Source organism: Podarcis melisellensis (assembly GCF_964234715.1).
Source record: "Podarcis melisellensis genome assembly, chromosome: 4".
In the NCBI taxonomy this organism is placed as follows: domain Eukaryota; kingdom Metazoa; phylum Chordata; class Lepidosauria; order Squamata; family Lacertidae; genus Podarcis; species Podarcis melisellensis.
Window position 1 is genome coordinate 39,323,279 of NC_138531.1, and position 21,659 is coordinate 39,344,937.

At 40.6% G+C, this 21,659-nt stretch overlaps 1 protein-coding gene and 2 long non-coding RNA genes across 14 annotated transcripts in view; 2 read left to right on the forward strand and 1 right to left on the reverse strand.

Moving 5' to 3' along the window:
* The window catches only part of GLRA2 (glycine receptor alpha 2), a 112,690-nt gene extending 101,397 nt beyond the window's left edge, over positions 1-11,293 (forward strand). For all 12 annotated transcript variants that reach the window (XM_081907643.1, XM_081907636.1, XM_081907642.1 and 9 more), the window contains one exon: positions 9,855-11,293. In XM_081907643.1, the coding sequence (XP_081763769.1) occupies positions 9,855-10,136 (282 nt within the window). In that variant the 3' untranslated portion in view covers positions 10,137-11,293. The remainder of the gene's footprint in view (positions 1-9,854) is intronic.
* On the reverse strand, positions 5,420-13,609 carry LOC309367981. Its single transcript, XR_014167446.1, has 2 exons — positions 13,354-13,609; positions 5,420-5,622 (listed from the first exon to the last, which is right to left on the reverse strand). It is a non-coding gene; the product is annotated as an uncharacterized lncRNA (long non-coding RNA).
* Positions 13,610-14,678: 1,069 nt separating this feature from the next.
* On the forward strand, positions 14,679-20,640 carry LOC309367994. Its single transcript, XR_014167461.1, has 3 exons — positions 14,679-14,887; positions 19,318-19,482; positions 20,034-20,640. It is a non-coding gene; the product is annotated as an uncharacterized lncRNA (long non-coding RNA).
* Positions 20,641-21,659: the final 1,019 nt, after the last annotated feature.

Below are 21,659 nucleotides of genomic sequence, written 5' to 3' on the forward strand. Positions count from 1 at the left end.
TTTTATGGAAGCCGCCCAGAGTGGCTGGGGAGGCCCAGCCAGATGGGCGGGGTATAAATAATAAATTATTATTATTATTATTATTATTATTATTATTATTATTAAGCAGCAGTAAAAGACAGACAGTTTAACTTAGGTTACAAAAAGTGGTAAATGTTTCTAAATTATATGTATAGAAACACAAAGTTGGCTTGCGGGTCGGTTCACCTGCTGGAAAAGAAATGAACAAAGTGTTTGGGAATGCTTCCTCCCAAGGTGAGGGGTGTGACCTAGCTAAGCTGACAGGACAGCTTACTCTGTAACCTCTTCATGCATTAATTAGAGTTAAACATGTTGGTTATATGAGACTGATTTATCCCACAAGTGCGTTCAGGATGATAAACTAGTGTTTCTCACAAGGATGGCTGGAAGCTGGCCACATTCTTTTGGTAGGTTCTGCTGTTTCCCAATATACTGTTGCTCAGCTGTCTTAATAGAATGGACCCATTTACTAGAATGAGTCACGCATTCATTTTTAATGCTCTGCTTTCCTTGGTGGCAACAGAGTTGCCTCCTGGTGCTCTGCAATCTTCATCTGCCACAAGAACTGCTAATTAAGAATGGAAAGTGCAGTCCATGTTTCATAGAGATATACTAGACTGCAAGGATATTGCAGATTATAAGCATGTTCTTTTTTATATTAAAAAAAAAAACCCGAACACACTTGGATTTGCTCTTACAATGGAATGTTTTGCTTTCTCCAGGCTTATTGTCCTTTCACCTGTAATGGCACATACTTGTAGTGATGCTCTTTGGTGAAAATCTCCCTTGAGTTTGCCCTAAACTTCCCTCGGTCATTTTTAACAGGTGGTTTCCCACAAGGAGAGCTTCAGCCCTGTAGGTTTTATAGTCAACTTCCTAATTTAGCAAAGAGACAGTAAGAGCTTGTAAAGCTGACAGCATCTGGCCTAAAGAAGGTTATTTTGCCCGGTTCATTTGATGAGCAGGTGACAGCCAGCCAACCAAGCTTCTCTCTTTGCTATGCTGAACCACTGCAGCAGAGGCTGTGCTCAGCTGGCAAGCAGATTAATCTTTTTATTAGTGAATGTTTTGATGACAAAGCAAAGTACAGGCACTGAAGCAGAACAGACCATTCCTGAGAAAACTGGGTCCGTGAAGAGGAAGTTTTAACAAGTAATTGTGAGGACTAGCATATAGCAAGGCATGTGAGTCCTTTCCAGAGAAGGTTGGAGTCCAGTTAAGGAATGTCGAAGGGCCATGAGAGTGTCTTGCCCTGAAGCAATACAGTGGTACCTCAGGTTAAGTACTTAATTCGTTCCGGAGGTCCGTTCTTAACCTGAAGCACCACTTTAGCTAATGGGGCTTCCTGCTGCTGCTGCACCGCTGGAGCACGATTTCTGTTCTCATCCTGAAGCAAAGTTCTCAACCTGAAGCACTATTTCTGGGTTAGCGGAGTCTGTAACCTGAAGCGTATGTAACCTGAAGCGCATGTAACCACTGTACTTGTCTGGAGCTTGGGGCTTGGCAAATGAATGCTAATAGTTCAGCAATTTGTTCCATGGCTAGAACGGCAGACCTCCGAGCTGAGGGTGTTGCAATCTAGGTGTCTATGATAAACACCTAGATTCCAATTTGAGCTGGACTGAAAAAGAGACATGGAAAGCTAAATTAGGGCTCTGTGAAAATTTTAGGGTGTTGGCTGTGAGGGCAGTGGGCATTGGCTGTCTGTTAGCAGGTTTAAGCTGTTCCTCCATCTATGCTCAGACTGTATATCTGTAAATAAGCACAACTACAAAATGCTCTGAAGCCTTCAGTGGCCTTTCAAAGGAAACCACTCCTGGGTCAAGTGGAACTTTTCAACTCTTGGAGAAGTGGGGCGAGCTTAACAGTATTATTACTTATTAACGGTGGGCATTAGTGTCATATCTGAGAGCAGTAGATAAAACTCTTCCGCCAGAAATAAGCACTGTTACAATATTAAAATGGGACCTTGCTCTCAAGATTGCATGCCAAGGTTAAAAAGACCCCACATACAGGTTGGAATGAAGCAGGCTGTGGTGCTATGCTATTATTCATTGCTAGGCGGGAAGTAGGTTTATCTCTCCAGAGTCCTTGGTAGGGATGTCACCTTTTAGCGGTGTCCTGCTTTTACAAATGAGTTAGATCAGGCAGCCTGGAAATGGGAGTGTGATTGCGCAGCAGCTGCTGTGTCTCTTCAGCATGGCAAAACCAATCCAGATTGGTGCTGTTTACATGTAGGCAAGCCAACGCAACGCAGAGGTTAATGAATTATTGAGCACCTCTCTTAAATTGGCTGGGGCATAATTAACTTTACTCTTTAAAGTGCTGGGTCCAGGGGGGAAGCTCGCAATGTGCAGGGAAAGGGGGGGGGAGAATGCCATTTTTCACAACACTATGTGGCAGATTGAGAAGCAGGGGAGGAGTGGGAAAACAAAGATAAATTGAGTGAGATAACCTCGTTGTAGATACACTTGAAGAATAACGGCAGGTAGGGAAGGATGGAAGTAAGGAAAACTAAAAGCTACCACCTGCGTTCATCTCCCACTATCACACACAAACACACTCCAACTGGGTCCCATATTACAACATGTTTACTTTGTTTCAGGACATTCAATGGGTGCCATTTTGTCTGATATCATCTATAATGTTCTTCCCCTTCCATTTGTATAGTCCCGTTCTGTGTCCATTCTTGGTCACTCTACATCAGTGATGGCCAAACTTGGCCCTCCAGCTGTTTTGGGACCACAATTCCCATCATCCCTGACAACTTGTCCTGTTAGCTAGGGGTGATGGGAGTTGTAGTCCCAAAACAGCTGGAGGGCCAAGTTTGGCCATCACTTCTCTACAGTGACAAAGGGAAGCTTGGGAACTGGCCTTTCTGTAGAAGCTGACTGCTTAACAACTACCCAATGGGTGAAATTGATCCTGCTACTGTCTGTCATAACCTGCCTCACTGGGTTGTTGTGCTGATAAAGGGGAGGGAATGGACCACATGTGTCACCCTAAGGACCTCAGAGGAAAAGAATGGCTCAGTGAAATAGTGAACTCAGAAAAGTCTATCTGAATTGATCCTCAGCCTTAAGAAAGCTTTTGGCACCTGATCACTATACCAACACCAGACATTAAAACAACAAGTCTATTTGTTAGATTACTTTAGAATGATAAGGTCAGATAGGTTCTTAAAGCAAACAAAGTGGCCAACCCTATTAAAAATAGAAACTACATAATTTCAGTACAGAAACAGGTAAAAAAAAAAGAAAACAAGCAACAAATAACAAACACAAAATAGCAAATAAGATGCCACATGTAATTAGTAATTATTTATGTATCACATATTTCCCGCGCCCTCCTCTTTCTAGGCAAGATTATCCTCTTAGTTCGGAAACATCAAAGAAACAAATCAGCTGAAACAAATCACTGAAGCATGTTCAGAAATTTCTGACTCCCTCTCCATTCCACGCACACACACTGTGTTATTTGTGCTGCAACCTTCCTTATACCTGTGTGGTGACAATCAGTAATGTAACCCTATGGCCAGGGAGAAGAGAGCACCTTTTAGGCGTTTGAGTTAAGCCATCTTTACTGGCCCAGAAAACGATGCCTGGGTTACTTGTTGCAAACAAAAGATGTGCAAGCTGATAGAAAGAAGAGGGTTGTGGTGGTTTTTCTTTAGCTAGATGAAATGCCACTTTGAGTTACTCTGCTACCCAAAGCTCTTATTTTATTGTTGGCTGATGCTGGTAATTCTTCTCCGTGCTGCTTGTCTTTTGTGTTTGTCCTTTGATCTCCACCAGCTCTCTTGTGACTCTCGCTGTTTAGTCTTGATGCACACAACACACAAAACATTTGCTTGCTTCATTTTCTTGGGGTTTTTTTTGTTTTGTTTTGTTTTGCTCCTTTGTGACAGTTGGCATTCATATTCTCTTCCTGTATGGTATTTGCTGTCTCTCTCGTGTTATCCTGGCGGAGTTCGCAGATGATGAGCCCACTTGAGGCTGTCTCTTTAGTCGCTTCCAAAGTTTAGTCAGAGTTGGCTGAGCTTTTTTTGCCCAATGGCTACTGGTCAACCCTCGGGGGGGGGGGTCACATGCCAGTGATGGATGTGGTCATCCTACACTCTATTATTATTACAGTGGTACCTCAGGTTAAGAACTTAATTCATTCTGGAGGTCCATTCTTAACCTGAAACTGTTCTTAATCTGAGGTACCACTTTAGCTAATAGGGCCTCCTGCTGCCGCCGCGCCACCGGAGCACAATTTCTGTTCTCATCCTGAAGCAAAGTTCTTAACCTGAGGTACTATTTCTGGGTTAATGGAGTCTGTAACCTGAAGCGTCTGTAACCCAAGGTACCACTGTATTATTATTATTCGCCATCCTTTTTACCTGATGTGATTCAAAGCAGCTTGCATACACACACACACACACACACACACACACCTCAGCTGATTCAAGGTGATTTGCTTGTATGCTTACCTTTCAGCCTTGTGTAGTGTGGGCTGCCAGTGCCCGGGGCTACATGGAAGCGTGGGTGGGAAGGAGCCCCCTAACAATGTTGCACCCAGGGTAACTGCCCCTGTGGAGCACACACACACACCATGCTACCCCACTGGTCTTGTGGATTGCTCTTTTGTGATTGACTTCATACCTTGGTCTATGTTTTTAATGGGAAGCAACTTTGAAATCTCTTGTGACGAGCCAATATTTGTCCAATCACTGTCGACTGACAAGGAGGCTTTACAAAATGTGCCTATCTAGTGGCCTCCACTTTAAGCTGGTTGCTTCCTAATGTAAAGGTAGTGGATCAGGGACTCAGTACATGGTCCGTGGTAAATGCCTAAATGAATTCTTCCTTGGCTGCTGCTCATTTAAATGTGCAAATTTTTCCTCCCTTAAAAGAAAAACCACTTCACTTTTTTATAATCTGCTCCAAAAACTTCCCTGACCCCCCTGCTTCTCCTCTCTCTCTCAGGCATTGGCTGATCCACTCTAATATAGCTGCACAGTTTATTTGCAGGCAGAAATATGGAAGCCCCTCTGCCTGTCTTTGGCATGAATGAACAGGCATGCCTGGACAGCTCTAAGATGGATATCTGGCTGCTAAGGAGAGCTTCATGTTTAAATTGATGAGCCAGGTTGATGAGCAATTTCATGTTAAATTTAGCCACTTCATCATGTCCTGTGTCTCACAGGCTTTTAACTCACACCTTTTGGAACAGTTTCAAAATCTTTCAATGAAAACAGACAGGTTATGTGTGTTGCTTGTGTATGTGATGAGTCCGAGAGCCAATTACTTTCCAATTTTATAAGGGCCATGTGAAGATAAAAGCATCAAAACCGATAAAAGCTACTGAAATGAGTTGAACTGAAACAGTGCTCCGTCTGTACATAACCATTGAATTGTTTTCCGTACATTTATTTCAGTATATCTTTGCCTACTTGAAGCCTGCATTTCCCAGACGCAGATATCAATTTAGCAATAGGAAGGACACCCACACAGCACTATCCTCCAAGTGCTCGAAATACCCTCATTTAAATTAGCAGGAGGTGATCTGCAGACTTGAGGCAGAAGCAGCGATCAATTGCATTGATGAGCCTTCTTCCTGCAAGATGCGTTGGTAATTGGGAGGAAAACACATGTTAGGAGTTTGCTGGAGATAAGACTCAAAGCTAAAGCAAGTCTCACTTATCTCTTGAACATGTGTTACCACAGCTGCTCGTTTAAAAATGGCATAGAGTTTAATATTTAGGGCAGATGGGATTGCGGGGGTGGGGAAGAATTGTTGGCACTGGACTTGTTTGCACTATTCTTACTGGGCAAGGATTCATTATTTCCCCTCCCCATCATATTTTGGATAATTAGGACAAGACATACCATTTTGGAGGCTTTCAGGGACTTCCTAGCCAAGTGCCAGCAGGGAGGCAAGAAATGGCCTTTTCCCAAGGACCTATTTCTTATCATGTATGTGTTCTTGAAGGACAGTGGGCTAGCCAGAAAATTTATATTTGCTCTAAATAATAATTATAATCATAATACCCTGCCCATCTGGCTGGGTTTCCCCATCCATTCCCATTATATTGTCTTTGAATCTGTGCACCCCAGCAAAATAATATGTTTTTAATGCACATACAATTGCTTGTGCACATGATGCTCAAAGAAAATATCTGAGTTGCCTGTTCACAAATTTCTGACTCCCTGTGAGGGAAATAAGAATCTCTCAACATCTCTTAACCCCCTACATGCATATAATTAATTAAAAAAGAAAAAGAAAGCAGGGGTTGGTAGAGGAAAGGGAGCTGGCACAGTCATAGGTCATGATCCGAAAGGCTGCATAGCAAGCGCTCCATGAACGATGTGGCTTCTGAGTCTCCTCCCAACAGATCCCTCAACTGCTTGACAAGCCATTTTTAAAGCTCAGAACTTTCCTCCCACACTCCTCTTTTAGCATCTCCTCAGGGCATATCTATGCTAAAGAGCCAATCTGCATATTCAGAATGAGGTGGTAGGTAGAGTGATGTGGTAGAATTCTGGGCTGTACTACTTCAGACTGCAAGTGAGTGTGGGTGGGTGTCATGTTTTTGAATACTTTTGGTTGGGGGAGGGGGGAAACATGCTAAATTTCTCTCCATGATGTAACTACTTTGCCACATTGGGGTCAGTATTTTTATTTGGAAAGGTTTAGCATAGATCCACAGTGATTTCTTTTTTCTTTTTTAATGTGAACAAGGATTCAAAAAGAATAACCCCTCTACTGAGGTGGTATAGTCTAGAATGCTCCCATGTCAGTAGGGCTGGAGGAGAAAATCAATTTGGTTTCTGTTTAAAGGCAAACCTACCTAATTCATGTTTACTGAAAAATTCCAGGAAGCAAAAACAGCCATCCTTCAAATTACCTGAATTTTGCAATGCAGTTCACCAGCCAAGTAACATGTACAAAAATGCGAGTGCTAGGATCAAGTATGCCTAAAAATGTATACATTAGTGAAACTAACATACATAAAAAATTCATTATGTTACAGAAAATTATTGGGCAAAATTGCATTCAAATATGTATCAGGAGAAATTTGCACCAAGTTGCCGATGAATTTTCATGAGGGTTGTTTTAAAATTTCACAAACGTATGTGGAAATGTGCAGAACTGAAGACTGGAAAAATTAGAAATGGATAAAAAGCATAAGTCACAGATGTAACCATCCCTGCATGTCAGTCTTGCACCTCATTCTGTATAATGGGTACGACAGCTAGTGAAGCAGCGGTTTCTTCTCCTGGCAACTGTATTTCTTTGAGATGGATATGAACCTGTAACATAATTCTCAATATCCTTGCCAAAACTTCCATTCTCAGATTGGAGAGGGGGACACCCATCTCCCCCCCCCCCACTCCACCTCTTTCCCCCTTTTTTTCCTAATGTCTCAACAAATGAAACTGATTTGTAAAAATGTTACATGGGGTGGGGAATGTGAGAGAGAGACATTGCACACACTTTTGTAAATCAAGAAAATCATAAATAAATAAATAGAATGGGGGGGCAGTAAGAGAAAACTATTACATTAGAATAACAACCCTATGGCCCTGGAAGGGTTTTGAAGGTTTCTTCTCTTTTAAAAAAAAATATTTTTGTTGATTTCCAAAAAATATAATAGAGCAACCTTGAGTATACATACATAGCAGAATCCACCCGCAGACAAAAATGATAGAATTCCTGATACAGAGTCAGACTAGATCGCAGCAAATGATCGAATTATAATAAAAGAGTTGTTCCTAGATCTGTATGATTATTATGGGTCAGTATAGCCCCTACATAGGGAAGCATGGATCTTGGGAGGGCCTGATAATTTTGAGTCCTAATTAATAAAGGGAAACATTTAAAACTGCACTTCCTAGCCAATCTTTCTTCGCTTTGCCTCTCACCACCCGCCTGCGTTGTGTAAGACATTTGGACAGGACTGTAACCCAGATATTATTGAACCATGACTACCATTATTGTGTACCATGTACCATATAGCATTATTATACATGACTACCATTGTTTAGCAATGACCATCTGAGCTCCCACCAGTAAATAATAAAAAAAATAAACAAGGCAAGTTATTTATCCTTAAATGTCAGATTAAGGTCACTTTCCAGAGCTTGCAGTGCTAAGCAAAGGGCAAGCAATAGGAATTAGTAGTTTCCCCAAGACAGTGTGAGGAGGTGCTGCAAGGGTGTGTGAGGGAGCGACTCACACATAAGGAAGTCTCTCTAAATTGCTGTCGCCTCCTTCATCAGGAACTCCAGGCTGGCATGTGTAAAGTAGAAGCTCATTATTTTGGGGGAAATCTGGACAAGCCAGATGAACGTCTCCTATAATAAGCTATTAGCATATTTGAGAGTTTCCAAATAAATTTAAAACACAAAACAGTGGCTGCTGAGAACCTGTTCTCCTTTAATTAACCTTCTGACCTGGATTTGCATTGCTTCTGCGTGCAGCACTAAGGAACAGGAAAAGCGTCCTGGGAACGCAGCTTCGCTCTATGCTTATGCAAGTGCTATTAAAGGTTTTAAAAGGAACTCAGTTCATTGCAAATTTACCAGGGCATGTTTCCCTTGGTGAGGAAGTTAAATCAAATAGCTACCTTTTCGGAAAGGGGGGGGAAATCCACCCAATTTATAATTTTATTTTCTTTGGGGTGCTGAGCACTTAGACCAGGCTTCCTCAAACTCGGCCCTCCAGTTGTTTTTGGCCTACAACTCCCATGATCCCTAGCTAGCAGGACCAGTGGTCAGGGATGATGGGAATTGCAGTCTCAAAACATCTGGAGGGCCGAGGTTGAGGAAGCCTGACTTAGACTCATAGGAGACTTACACAGAAGCATGCAGAAGACTTATGTGGAACTACTAAAGGGATGGTATTATTCAGAGTAGACCCACTGAAACGACAGGCTCTAACTTAGTTGTGCTCATTAATTTCAACGAGCCCACACTGAGTAAAACTTAGTTGAATACCACCCAAGCTATCCAAGCAACGTTTAGTCAGGCAAATTACATGTGTGAAAGAGTTGTGTTGGGATGTCTAAATGTCAGGTCAGATCTGCAACAGAAATGAAAACCAGCTTCATATTTTGTCAGTACAGGACATTGCAAAGGGGCTGTTGTTGGGATAGAGATAGAAACCTCTAAAAGCAAGTTTCCTAGCACGCTTTACAGAATAACAGTTCTTAGGATTGTTTTGAGGAAGCCAGTGTTGTTTTGCATAATACTAAAACTGCTATTCATAATCCATCCTCGAGAAGCTTAACATATCACACAAGGGGAGTTATCTCATTTTCACAGCAACCATGTGAGGTAGGTTGGGCTGGCAGATAGTGACTGGCCCAAGGTCTCCCAATGCTTTTCATGGATACCGCTCAACTGCCCTAATTAAATTGGGACATCCTGTTTGGGGGCCCTGTACCCTCACACGAAAGCATGGCACTCAAAAACATGTGAGAGCACAGGGCCCCAAACACATGTGTACTTTCACACGGGTCACATGACTTGCTTGGGAACACAGCTCAGAAGACATGCATCAGTTTTTGGCCTGGACTTGCTGAAGGGTATGTTCACTGCCAGTACTGAACTAAATGGGACAAGGCCGTGTCCTACGGTCTGGTCATGACATCTGTCCACCACTCCATTGGGAAATCGACAGAATTACAGGATATCCAAGTGTTCTTTTGTCAGAAATATTGTGGCACTGCCCATTTGGAAAGCAACATTATGAACAGAGCTCTTGCTCAACAGCTAAGGGCAAAAACTTAAATGAGATTTGCATAGACGATTAACCGCCTTTCCCTTCCGTTGCTCACCCTCCAGGATGAAGATGGTGCTCGCGACAGCCGGTTTAACTTCGGCGGCTATGGGATGGGTCACTGCCTCCAGGTGAAAGATGGCGCTGCCATCAAAGCCACGCCTCCCAACCCGCCCCCGCCCCCACCGCCAAAGGATTCCGATTCCATCAAAAAGAGGTTTGTGGACCGTGCCAAAAGGATCGACACCATATCCCGAGCGGCGTTCCCGCTGGCCTTTCTCATCTTCAATATATTTTACTGGATTACGTACAAAATTATACGCCACGAGGATATACACAAAGATTAGAAACGTTTCTGTCTGAGCTGGGACCTTCTAGCCAAAGTGACTCTCTTGTAAATAAAGAGTGAAATGTCTTTCCTGTCATTGACTGAGGGTTTTGATTTCTGTGGTACTAAAGAGAAAGGGTGGGGTTAGAAGAGGAAGAAAAACAGAAAGGAAAGTTTTGGTAACAATTGCACAAAATGAGATACTGTGGGATCACCAAACGAGGATTTGCCCTGATTTCCTCCTCTTGCTACGTGGTCCTTCCAGACTCTTGCCAAAATCAAGCAAACCTAAATGGGGCCATTTTCCCTCTCTCCAACCCCCCCCCCCAGTGTCTCTAAGCTGTATTTAAGAAATACTTTAAAGCATCTACCATGGGACTGTCTGTAATGGCTGCACTGCAATGAGTTTAAAGAGGACCAAACCTTTTTTCAGGGTAACGCTGCCTTTCTATATGAAACAAGTCTAAGCTACATTCCATTAATGTCTGTAGTTAATGATTTGCCCAGAAGTCCCTTTGTGGATTGTAAATTATTTCTACTAACAGGGCATGGGGGGGTGTCAAGGGGGACGATTTATACTTTAATATCCTTGTGGGTGTGCATTTTAATATTCCTGCTTTCCTAGAACTGTAGTTTTTGAGGTCCAACTTGTGTAGGGTGTGGTTAATTTCATAGTGTCCACTTGTAGAAACAACCTGAGAAATGGCTGGTTTTATCTTGGTTCCAAGACAGTGCACTTATTTCATTTCAATTCATTTCTGCCTGGTTATTACTATATTTTTTATTATTGATGACATTCAGCATAAGGTGCCAAAACTGTAATTTGACCTATCGTATTTCCCTGTATCACACTGTTGATTAAAAACTTGTTTCCTGACCTAGCTCAGTTTAGCATTGACTTTCTATTGCTGCTCTCATTGTAGCTGCGAGTTGATAGCTCTGTAGGTAAACACGACTCGTTTACAGACCTCTAATTTATATCTTTACTATAAAAAAAAGAAAGAAAGAAAAAAGTGGCTATCATTTTAAATATCATTGACTTATCTGAAGAATTTTAAAAACTGTACTGTGATTTTCATAACCTGTTAACCTTTTGGTGCCAGAGCTATGTGGTCCAAATCCTTGCTATGTGTTCTAATGTAGAAATAAAAAGTAAACGGAAACCAAACAAAAAAATGAGGTATTTTTGCTTACATGGGTGGCATTTCAATCAACTTGTTTTTATTATCGTTGTTAGCTGCCCTGACCCCGGTCTTGGCTGGGGAGGGCGGGGTATAAAGAAAATATTATTATTATTATTATTATTATTATTATTATTATTATATTTTTTATTTTTTAAAAGCTTTGCTATTTCACATTTTCTGCAAAAGGGTTTACTGCAAAAAAAATTAAAATGTATTATTGATTGGGGTTGGGCATATTTTCCTTTTATGGCTGCTAGTTCTTGTTGCAAGAAAAAACCCAACCCACAAACTGAACTGTTATGGTTGCTTCCAGATGACCTATTTTATTGAGAAGTAATTCTGACTTGTTTGCACAGAGTTTATGAAGACACTCTGTGCTGTCCACTGTTTACTGAGCATTCATCTTTATTTGTTTGCAGAGAAGTTATATGGTTCCCTGCAAATCAGTTGCTATCCCACACTTTCTAGGGCATTTTACCATCACTTTCCTTGCTGAAAAAAAGTATTTTTGTTTGCTTTTTGAATTACATTTGTTTCACAATACTGCCAAAGTTTATTAAAGCAGCCCTGTTTAGGGAAGTTTTTAATATTTAATGCTGTATTGTTTTTAACACTTGATTGGAAGACTCCCAGAGTGGCTGGGGAAACTCAGCCAGATGGGCGGGGTATAAATAATAAATTATTATTATTATTATAAATCCATTTAAATTAGGCAAATCTACATTTCCAAGTATGTGACTGAATTGCTCCTGCAATTTAGTGATCATCTGAAAGCTACCTTGGGACAGAGGGAGTAAGGCCATTTCTAGGCTGTTGCTATTTTGAGGGATGATTAAATCACACACCAACAAATTAAGGTTGCAGAATTAAAGTGGATTTGTTGCTCTTGCAACAAACCGATTTAAAAATAATAATCCAACTCTTTGCTGTAAGGAAGGTGACAGGAATATGCACTGGAAATTGTGTTGTAACATTTGCTTGACGGAACATCATGTAATTTCCCTGCAAACAAATGAGAACGAATGTTCAATAAGCAGCAGACATCCTATTACCTCCACATAAACTTTCTCCAAACATGTCGGAATAAATGCTTAATAAGGAGGGTGTGTCTGGAAGCTACCCAAGTCTCTGGGAATCCCAGGTAAGTGCATATCTATGGGTTTTATACTGATGAAATTGCCAGAGAAGATTCACAAATAATTAGAATTATACAAAAAGAAAGAATTAGAATTATAGCTGTTTAAAATCTTTTATTTCCTGAAAGATCCTCCATTATTACAAAGCAAGGATCAGCAATGATTCTCTTTAGTACTACTTGTATTTTTTGTTCAATATTTATTAACATCTTGTTTCCGTGCTCTTATCTTATAAGCTACCATTGCCATCTGTTACAAGAAATGAAATGTATTATCAGCCAAATCACAACAATGCTTTCATTTCAAATGAAATTCCTTCATTAATCTTAAGCATTCTTTCCCCCCCTCCCCCACTTGGTCAATTAATAGTTAATTTTTAGTTAATGCATCTATTTATCAAATCGTTTTAACAGAACCATGTTAACCATTCTTTTGTGATGTCTGTCTCCAAAGAGAAACATGGAGATTGAGCAAGAATTATGTAGTGCCATGTGGTTCTTTTCCCCCAAAAGGTGTAGAGAATGCCTGAAACTAGCACCAGAGGTCAAAATGGCTGAGCACCTGCCAAGGTGCCACCTCACAGAAAAGATCCCACCACTGAGAGCATCTGAGTCCTGCTGCTTTTTCTCCCTGTTGTTTATTGTTTGGCCCAGAAGGGATTGTAGAAGTGAATAGCAATGGAGGAAAGGACAATGAGCGACAGCTGCCCTCTGCTTCAAGTGTTGGCAGATGCTAGGCTTGTGCAATCCACTTTATTTATATCTTCTTCTTCTTTTGTTACTATAATCCCAAGGTCCACTAATGGGAAACAGGTGAAAAACATTGACTCAGGAGGCAGAACATACTGGAAGAATTCAGGACAAGGTGCCTATGATCCCCAAAGTAGCAAATGATTTTGCCGGATGATAAAACTTACCATTCCTGACCATTTGTCGTGCTTGCTTGGGCTGATGGGAGATGGAGTCTGGCAACAGATGTCAAGCCTTTGTTTTCTCTCAAAAAATTTTTGTTTCAGGAGAAAGTACTCTGTCACTGGGCTGCAGCCCTTCCCCTTCCTTTCTCTGGCAGAACTTGTGCTATACGGGGCTTCAGAATAGGCAGAAATTCAACAGGGCAGGAGTTGTTCACTCTGGAAAATGCCAGCTCTGCTTTACATTTGCCCAGAGTCTTGTTATTAGCTGAAAAGGGAAATGTTGAGGGGAAGTCAGCTCCTTGGAGGCAACAAAACACTACAATTGCACCTGACAGAATTGACCTTAAGAAGGAAGGAGGGGGAAAAACAACCTCACAAACCAATGGCTACTCAGTCAGCAGCAGAGTACTCTCACAGAAAACTTTAGTGCTCCAACAAATGTGAACAGCAAAGTGAATGTCCTGCTATCAGCAGCTATCAAGGTCTCTCAGAGAAAGCGTCCGGAGTGAAGACTCAACCTATTACCAGAATACCAGAAAACAGCAACCAAATTGAAGCAGATATTGAAGCATCTATGCTAATGCTCTGTATTCTAAGGAATACAGAGATAGAATCAAAGAGGAATGAGATTTCATGATCTGTCTCATAGGTATCCCCTTAATTTATTAAATCTGATAGGAAGAGGATAGAGCTGAATAATCCAATTTCCTCTCTCCAAAAATTCTGCCTGACTTGTTGGCATTCATAGTAAATAAATATTTATTTCCTTTTCTAAACAAAATAGATATGGTTTCGACAAAATAAAGCAGTATTCAGTGATCCTGAGAACACAAGCCTGCTTCTATAACTGTAGTGCCTTTACTAGACCCTTTTGGGAATCTAAAGATTAGTCAAGACACAAGGCATTGCATGCTGATGACCTCTTGCTTTGGACAGGACTTAAAATGTGTTTATCGCATCATTCCAAAAAATAAAATGTTCCAATGTAAACACTGACAACGGGAGTTGTTAAAAAGTCATTTCTCCTTTGAACTTTGGAAATGGTATTCAAGGACTTGATTCGTAGCATGTGATTTCATTCACTTAGATAAAAATGCTGTGGAAAGGCGAGTTGGTTTCTTTAAGCCAATTTTCCTCCTGCGCACAAGAGGCACAAGATCCCTGCCACAGCTTTTGCAACATGATTCAATTTCAGTGAGATTGTCCCTACCCTTCATCGCGAAAGCAGGTCAAGTTTGTGAAGGCAAGCCTTGAGGCAGATCACACCTCCAACACCTTTCCCTTAATGCAACCAAGCCGAGCTGTTTAGCAATCCATCTGTAGCCTCGCTCATTTATGCTGACAATGCTTTTGACAGGGCTGCTTGGCTGCATGTTTGATGACAGCAGTTCGGCAGAGTTGGAGCGCTCCCCCATCATTTATAAAGTCGGGTGGGGAATGTATAGAAGCCGCTGCATGTATCAATAGTAATGGATGGTGTTGTGTTAAAGGCCTTTCATCTGGAAGAGACAAATACAGAGCGATGGTCTTGCAACAGGTAATCCATTATGTGAAGGCCACTGGAATCAGTCTGCATGTGATAATTACAACGTGTGTCTGTAGGGACAGCTGTAGGGACAGTCTTGAGTCTACCAGGTTCTTTTCTTTAGGGGGAAAAAGGTGGAGAGGGAATGAGCAGAGGAACTACAAGGGCTTTTTTCAAGTGATGCAGTTATGCACACTATAGGAGCAGGAGAAATGACCCTGAGAAGCAGGATTTGGAACGCTGGTTTACAGAGGTGTCATCTGGCAAATGATGGAGAGGGAAGGCAGGCCTGTTGTGGTGCACAGATGATAAAGACAGAATTTCAGTAATGAGACAAACACTGGATATTTGGGATAAACAGGACTACAGCTGCACAAGTGGACCGATGAAACTTGTGGTTAAAGACAAAAAAAAAATACTTCAGGAAAACATTCAGTCATGGTAAGTGATAACAGTCTCCCAAAGCTGTGAGGCAAAATGCCTATACACTATATAGAAAATATAAGATAAGACAATAAGGCATAATATTTTGATAATTTTAATTTGTGGAATGTTGACATTTATTGGGGGAAGTCTTTGTGTTATCAGTTACAATTCTCAAAGTGCGTTAACAGTTAATCCCTCTTCCCAGGGAATTCTGGGAATTGTAACTCTGTGAGGGGAATAAGGGTCTCCTAACAACTCCCAGCACCTTTAACAAACAACATTTCCCAGGATTCCCACTCATGAATCTATCTGAACCTTATTGATTAGACTCTTCTCTCTCCTTTCCCTCTTTTTATGTGATGCTCCATATAAGGGTGAACAAATCTGTCAATTTTTGGTTCTCTCAGCTTCTCATTTTCACCCATGTTAAAATCAGTTATCCTCATTTCTGATAGATGATAGATAGATATAGATAGATGATGGTGATGATAGATAGATAGATAGATGATAGATAGATAGATAGATAGATAGATAGATAGATAGAGATAGATAGAGATAGATAGATAGATAGAGATAGATAGAGATATAGATAGATAGATGATAGATAGATAGATGATAGATAGATATAGATAGATAGATAGATAGATAGATAGATAGATAGATAGATAGATGATAGATGATATAGATAGATAGATGATAGATAGATAGATAGATAGATATAGATAGATGATAGATAGATAATAGATAGATAGAGATAGATAGATAGATAGATGATAGATAGATAGATGATAGATAGATAGATGATAGATAGATAGATGATAGATAGATAGATAGATAGATAGATAGATAGATAGATAGATGATAGATAGATAGATAGATAGATAGATAGATAGATAGATAGATGATAGATAGATAGATAGATAGATAGATAGATAGATAGATATTCCTTATGGAAATTTATCAGCATTTTAGTGTGGGTTTCCCTTAATCAACACATTTTAGTATTATCTTAAGCACGGAACATATTTGTTGCTGTTGCTGTCAATTATGCCAATGGTGGTTCATAACGGGTGGTAGATGTGGAAGCTCAGGCTTGATGACCTACATTTGCACTAAAATAGAGCCAAAATTGTCTCTGGCCTCTTCAGCAACCTCAGCTTTTGCATCTGGAGTCCATCAGCCCCCCCCCCCCCGCCAGGGCCCACACCCAAAATATATACATTTTTGAAAAGAATTGTCCCTAAAAGAATGCATTTTGTATGTTAGTTTCACTAATATATTCATTTATTTCCACACTTATATCTGCAAAAGAAATTGTACACACTCCTTGGCTGGAGAATTTTGCATTGCAAAATTCAGAAAAGTGTGAATTTTGAACGATTGCTGCGTTTTGGTTCAGATATTGTTTCAGAAAGTGCAATTTTCTACGTTTGCCTTTAAATCCCTCCTCATCCCAACTCCAGATTAGTATTCTAGCACATGAGAGGGCAGTATGTTTCTCCTTTACCCCATCCGACCTCGGTCTTTGATATGCAAGGTCAAGCAAGGTACTGAATAGTGATAGCCAAAGCAAATAAAATGCAAATAAACCAAAAGCTCAAGCAGGAAATGAAACAGAACAGTCAGGAAAGAAATCCATATGCTTTTTCTCACACATACCCCTCCCAATTGAGCTAAAACATTTTAGAATAATGGATGTCTTTTTTAAAAAAATACCATTCCAGTAAAGACTGTTAAGCACAATGACCTTTACACGGCAATGGCAAGCATTACTGGGACTGCCTAGCATTTGATCAAATGGAAGAAACTTTTGGCTAATGTAATATGAGTGAGAGAATCTGATTACCAAAGATGAAGACGTCTCAAGGGAAAGAAAAAGAGAGAGGATGCCATGTCCAGTATATGGGCTCCTCCCAAACTTTTTTTTATTGAGCCTTCATCCTGATTTACTTCCACAAGGCTCATGCGGAGGTTAGACTATGTCTGATTTGCTTGTTTGGTAGTTGTACGTCTTCCCATTAATATTCGCTATTATAATATTCATAATATTCAACCCACACTTTTCAGTTCATTTCCCCACATAGCAGCATCAAAAGAGCCCAGTTCTTATTTTTAGAAGAGGGTAGGGGTTTGTTGCACCAGGCCAGCGTTGACAGAGCACTTTAATCTCCCTTAATTGTGCAAACTTACATTGCCTGTATATCCTTGAATCTCTCTGGCAAAATGCTGCCTCAAGGCAGCTTAGGATCAAAAGGAGACTGTTGAGCAAGGGCTTGAATCAGCGACCTTTTTATTTTTTTGAAAGCTGTTGTGCCACAATCTGAGACTTGCTAAACAGGTACTGTGCCAGGCACAGGAATCCTGAATGGAGAAGGCTGCCACTGTGTGGTTAAGAATGCAGAGGGTGAAATCGCTGCGCTTTTTAACGTCGCAAGCAGGAGTTGCGCATAGTCTCTTTCTCATGGGAGAAAAATAAGAAAAGACGGCTCTTGCATCACTAAATCCTTCTCCTAATCAAATTAACCCTTATGTAAGCAGAATTAACACACCGTCCCCATGAGGAGCAGATAAACCCACACGATTGTTCAAGGCTGCTGCTGCAAACAGTAGAGCTAGATTCCCTCCGTAATAATCGGGAGCATAGGCTGTGATCCCACGTTCAGTTATGTGCACATAACATATGTCGAAACTAATGGGATTTACATCTATGGAACAGAGCATAACATTTCTTGTCAAATGATTTGTTTCCTGCTACAAGGAACAGACTGGAAAAACTGTCCCTCTGCTTATATGTTGAACCCAAGAGATTCCTAAATATTTTGTGGCATATCCCTGCCTGATTACCAGCTTCATCAGGAAGCAACATTAATATTTAAATGTCACATTTTGCTGCCTCATTTTAGTGCCAAAATTATTAATCCTGCCACAGTTTCAGTCTTGACATTTTTTTAGATCCCTTGATGAATTTCAGATTTATAGTCGGCCCCTGTAATATCTCCTCAATCAATTTTGTCATAGTTCATTTCGTGTCTGGCAACACAATTGCATCATGTGGCTTGTTCTCATTATATTAGCGGTGAACTGGAAGTTTAGCTCTTCCTCACCCCTGCCCTTCCATCTTGGCTTTTAGTTCAATTTTTCTAGATGGTTTTTGGCCTTGTTGAACGCCCTCCCATCAGATGTCAAGGAGAATAAGAACTACACAACTTTCAGAAGACATCTATAGGCAGGCCTGTATCAGAAAGTTTTTGACGTTTGACATTTTATGTTTTTATATTCTGCTGGAAGCCGCCCAGAGTGGTTGGGCAAGCTTAGTCAGATGGGCAGGGTATAGATAATAAAATTATCAACATTCTTATTACTGATTAGAATGATGGTATATGCAAAATGAGGGCAGGGAGTATCTTCAACCAATTGAGTAGATAGGCCTCATCTGCACTACACATTTAAAGCAGTGTTCCTCTGCTTTAACCAGTCATGGCTTTCTACAAATAATCAAGAAAAGGGTAGAGAGCTGTTAGGACTGGACACCCGTATTCCATAGTCTCCAGCTGTCTCCCAAATGCCAGGACCAAGTGTTTCAGGAGGTTATAGAGCACCCACTGGTTATCAAGCATTCCTTCTGATTTGTTTGCAGTGAGGTTGTACAGTGTCGTGTCACACAATCATTGTCCCACACTTTCCCCTGCATTTTTTATAAAGCTGGTTTATGAAATCTGCTTTCACAAGAGTTCCAAACACACTTTAATTGTTCAACCTGGCTTTGCCAGTATGTGGTTAAACCCCACATACAAAATTGTGACAGTCTAGACCGATGGCTACATCATCTCCCTTTAAGCAAAGGAGCAAAATAATAATGGTGGTTTTTTTTTAATCCAGCATCAATACTCTAACATGTCAAGAAAAACCAGGGGTTTCTGGGAAACGTTGACAACATTAACTAATAACTGCCCTTCACTCTCTTCTTCCTGACCTACCTGGCTGATGTCTCTGAAAACGTTGCATCTTCTTTTTAGGTTTGAATCATCTCCTGGGATTAAATCTCGGAACAATCCACTTCATTTACCTCTGATCTCCTTATGGAAAAAGCCAAGAAGTGCTTCCTTGGGAATGATTACACTCATTCAGATTGGCTAATACACTGTAATGGATTACAAAGACAACTAAAGAACAGCTTAGATGTAAGGCTATTTACTAAATATCCCTCCCCGCCTTGCAAAAAAGAAAGAAAGAAATCAGATGCATTTGCTAACTAGGTGGCAGCCTTTCAGGTTTACACACAAATGCTGTTTCCCCAAAACCCTTTCTATTGTGATTACTTGTTGCTGTTTTTTCACTCTGTGTTGATTTGCAGAACCATAAACGTTATTTTAAACTTATCTCTTTATCTTATTTTATTTCTGTGCTACCAACTACATTCAGCTTTCAAGATATTGTTAGCATTACGTTTATTCTATTCCTCTGACATGATGTCTCCCAAACTTGGGTCTCCAGCTTTTTTTCAGATTACAATTCCCATCATCCCTGCCCACTGGTCCTGATAGCTAGGGATGATGGGAGTTGTAGTCTAAAAAAACCATGCAGAGGATGAACATTAGGAAAATGTTATACTGTATACATGCAAGAATAAGTTGCTTCTGGGGGCCCTCTGAGATTGGTATGTGTTATTCAATTCAATCTGATGCTCATCCCATAAACTATTTTTGGTTTGTTTGGTTGTTGTTTTTTACAGACAGCATGGGTATTTATCAGCAGTCAAGGCAAATGTCACAATGAAATGTTTCGGAAGCAGTAGCTGACTATATTTCAAAACATAATTGGCTCTTTGAATCTAGAGAAAGAGATGCCGAGGCTGTTTGCGCCGCACTTGGCTGTGCCAGAGAAGCAGATACCGGCCAGAATAAAGAACATTTGTAAAGCAAACAATGCTCAAGGGGAAAAGAAGAAAATGTACAAGGAAGCAGACAGACATGGGCAGCGTTATTCTCAAGGGCACAGCAGACATGTAATTATAAAAATGATAAAGTAAAATGCATTTACCCTGGCTTCATGTATTTTTTTCAGCATAGCTTTTAAACCTTGTTTAGGGTCCCTGGGTTGGTGGTGGTGCAAAATCTCTCCCCCATATGCAAAATCTCTGGCATAATTGATGGGCAACTTGGCTGTGGGTATCAAAAATGCATTTGTCAATAAAATGAAAGCATTTACTTTTTTTCAAAAAATATTTGCTCCCCTCCACATATGCATTCCTAAGTTATCTTTCTCATTTGTTAGATTAAACTTTATCAGGTAAACCAGGGTGAAAGCTCAATTTAAAAAGTTGCCTTTAGGAGCCCTGAGGCACTTTGCAATTGCGGACCCATTGGTCCCTTCTGAACACCAGGTAGGGATGGATGAGGAATTTGGCAAAGTTCATATTTAAAGTTGAACCTAGAAAAACTGCTGTTCCTGAAACAATAACGCCAGTCAAAACACAGCCATCCTTCAAGATGTGCATGTCTCTGAATTTTGCAGTGCAGATCTCTAGCCAAGTAATGTGCACAAGAATGCATGTAATAGGGTAACATGGACATATATTAATGAAAATAGTGTTAGGCCTGGACGATGCTGAGTGTTGAGTAAAAGAAAAATCAGATAGTACAGATTGTAAAGAATTATGTCTTGGAAAATAACTGATATTTCATGTATTGAACATGAAAGTTTTTGTCTATTTGCGATGAACCTATGCTCATCGCTACTTCCGACTCCAGTTTCAATGTTATTTTCGAACAATGTCCATGTTCTTCTTTTCTAATGCACAGGTGTGAACAACGCGTCAAAGTAACAAATAGATGATTGTGTTATTCTTTCATAAGAAATTATTAGTGCCATTTTCACTGTAAGTATAGCAAATGGCACCTCAGCACTTCCTCTCTACAGATAACTTCAATGTAATGCTGTACTAAACCATGGTTTCCTGTTACAAAAACTACCTCACAAGCCTCCTGCTCTGCACTTCCCCCTCTTCTTCCATCATGCATGTGAAAAAATTGAAAGCTTTTACTTGAGAACTGACCAGTTTCCCTGTTATATCCAAACTCAACAAACTGTAGTTTTTCCTGACTATGGTTAGTTTATATAAACAAGAATCAAACCTGGTTTGTTATTCTGCTTTGTTAAGTAATCACACTTCCAGCAACCCACAGTCTCTTGATTTCAGGAATCACAAGAAGAGTAAAGGGACCCCTGACCATTAGGACCAGTCGTGACCGACTCTGGGGTTGCGGCGCTCATCTCGCTTTATTGGCCAAGGAAGCCAGCGTTAGACCGCAGACAGCTTCCAGGTCATGTGGCCAGCATGACTAAGCCGCTTCTGGTG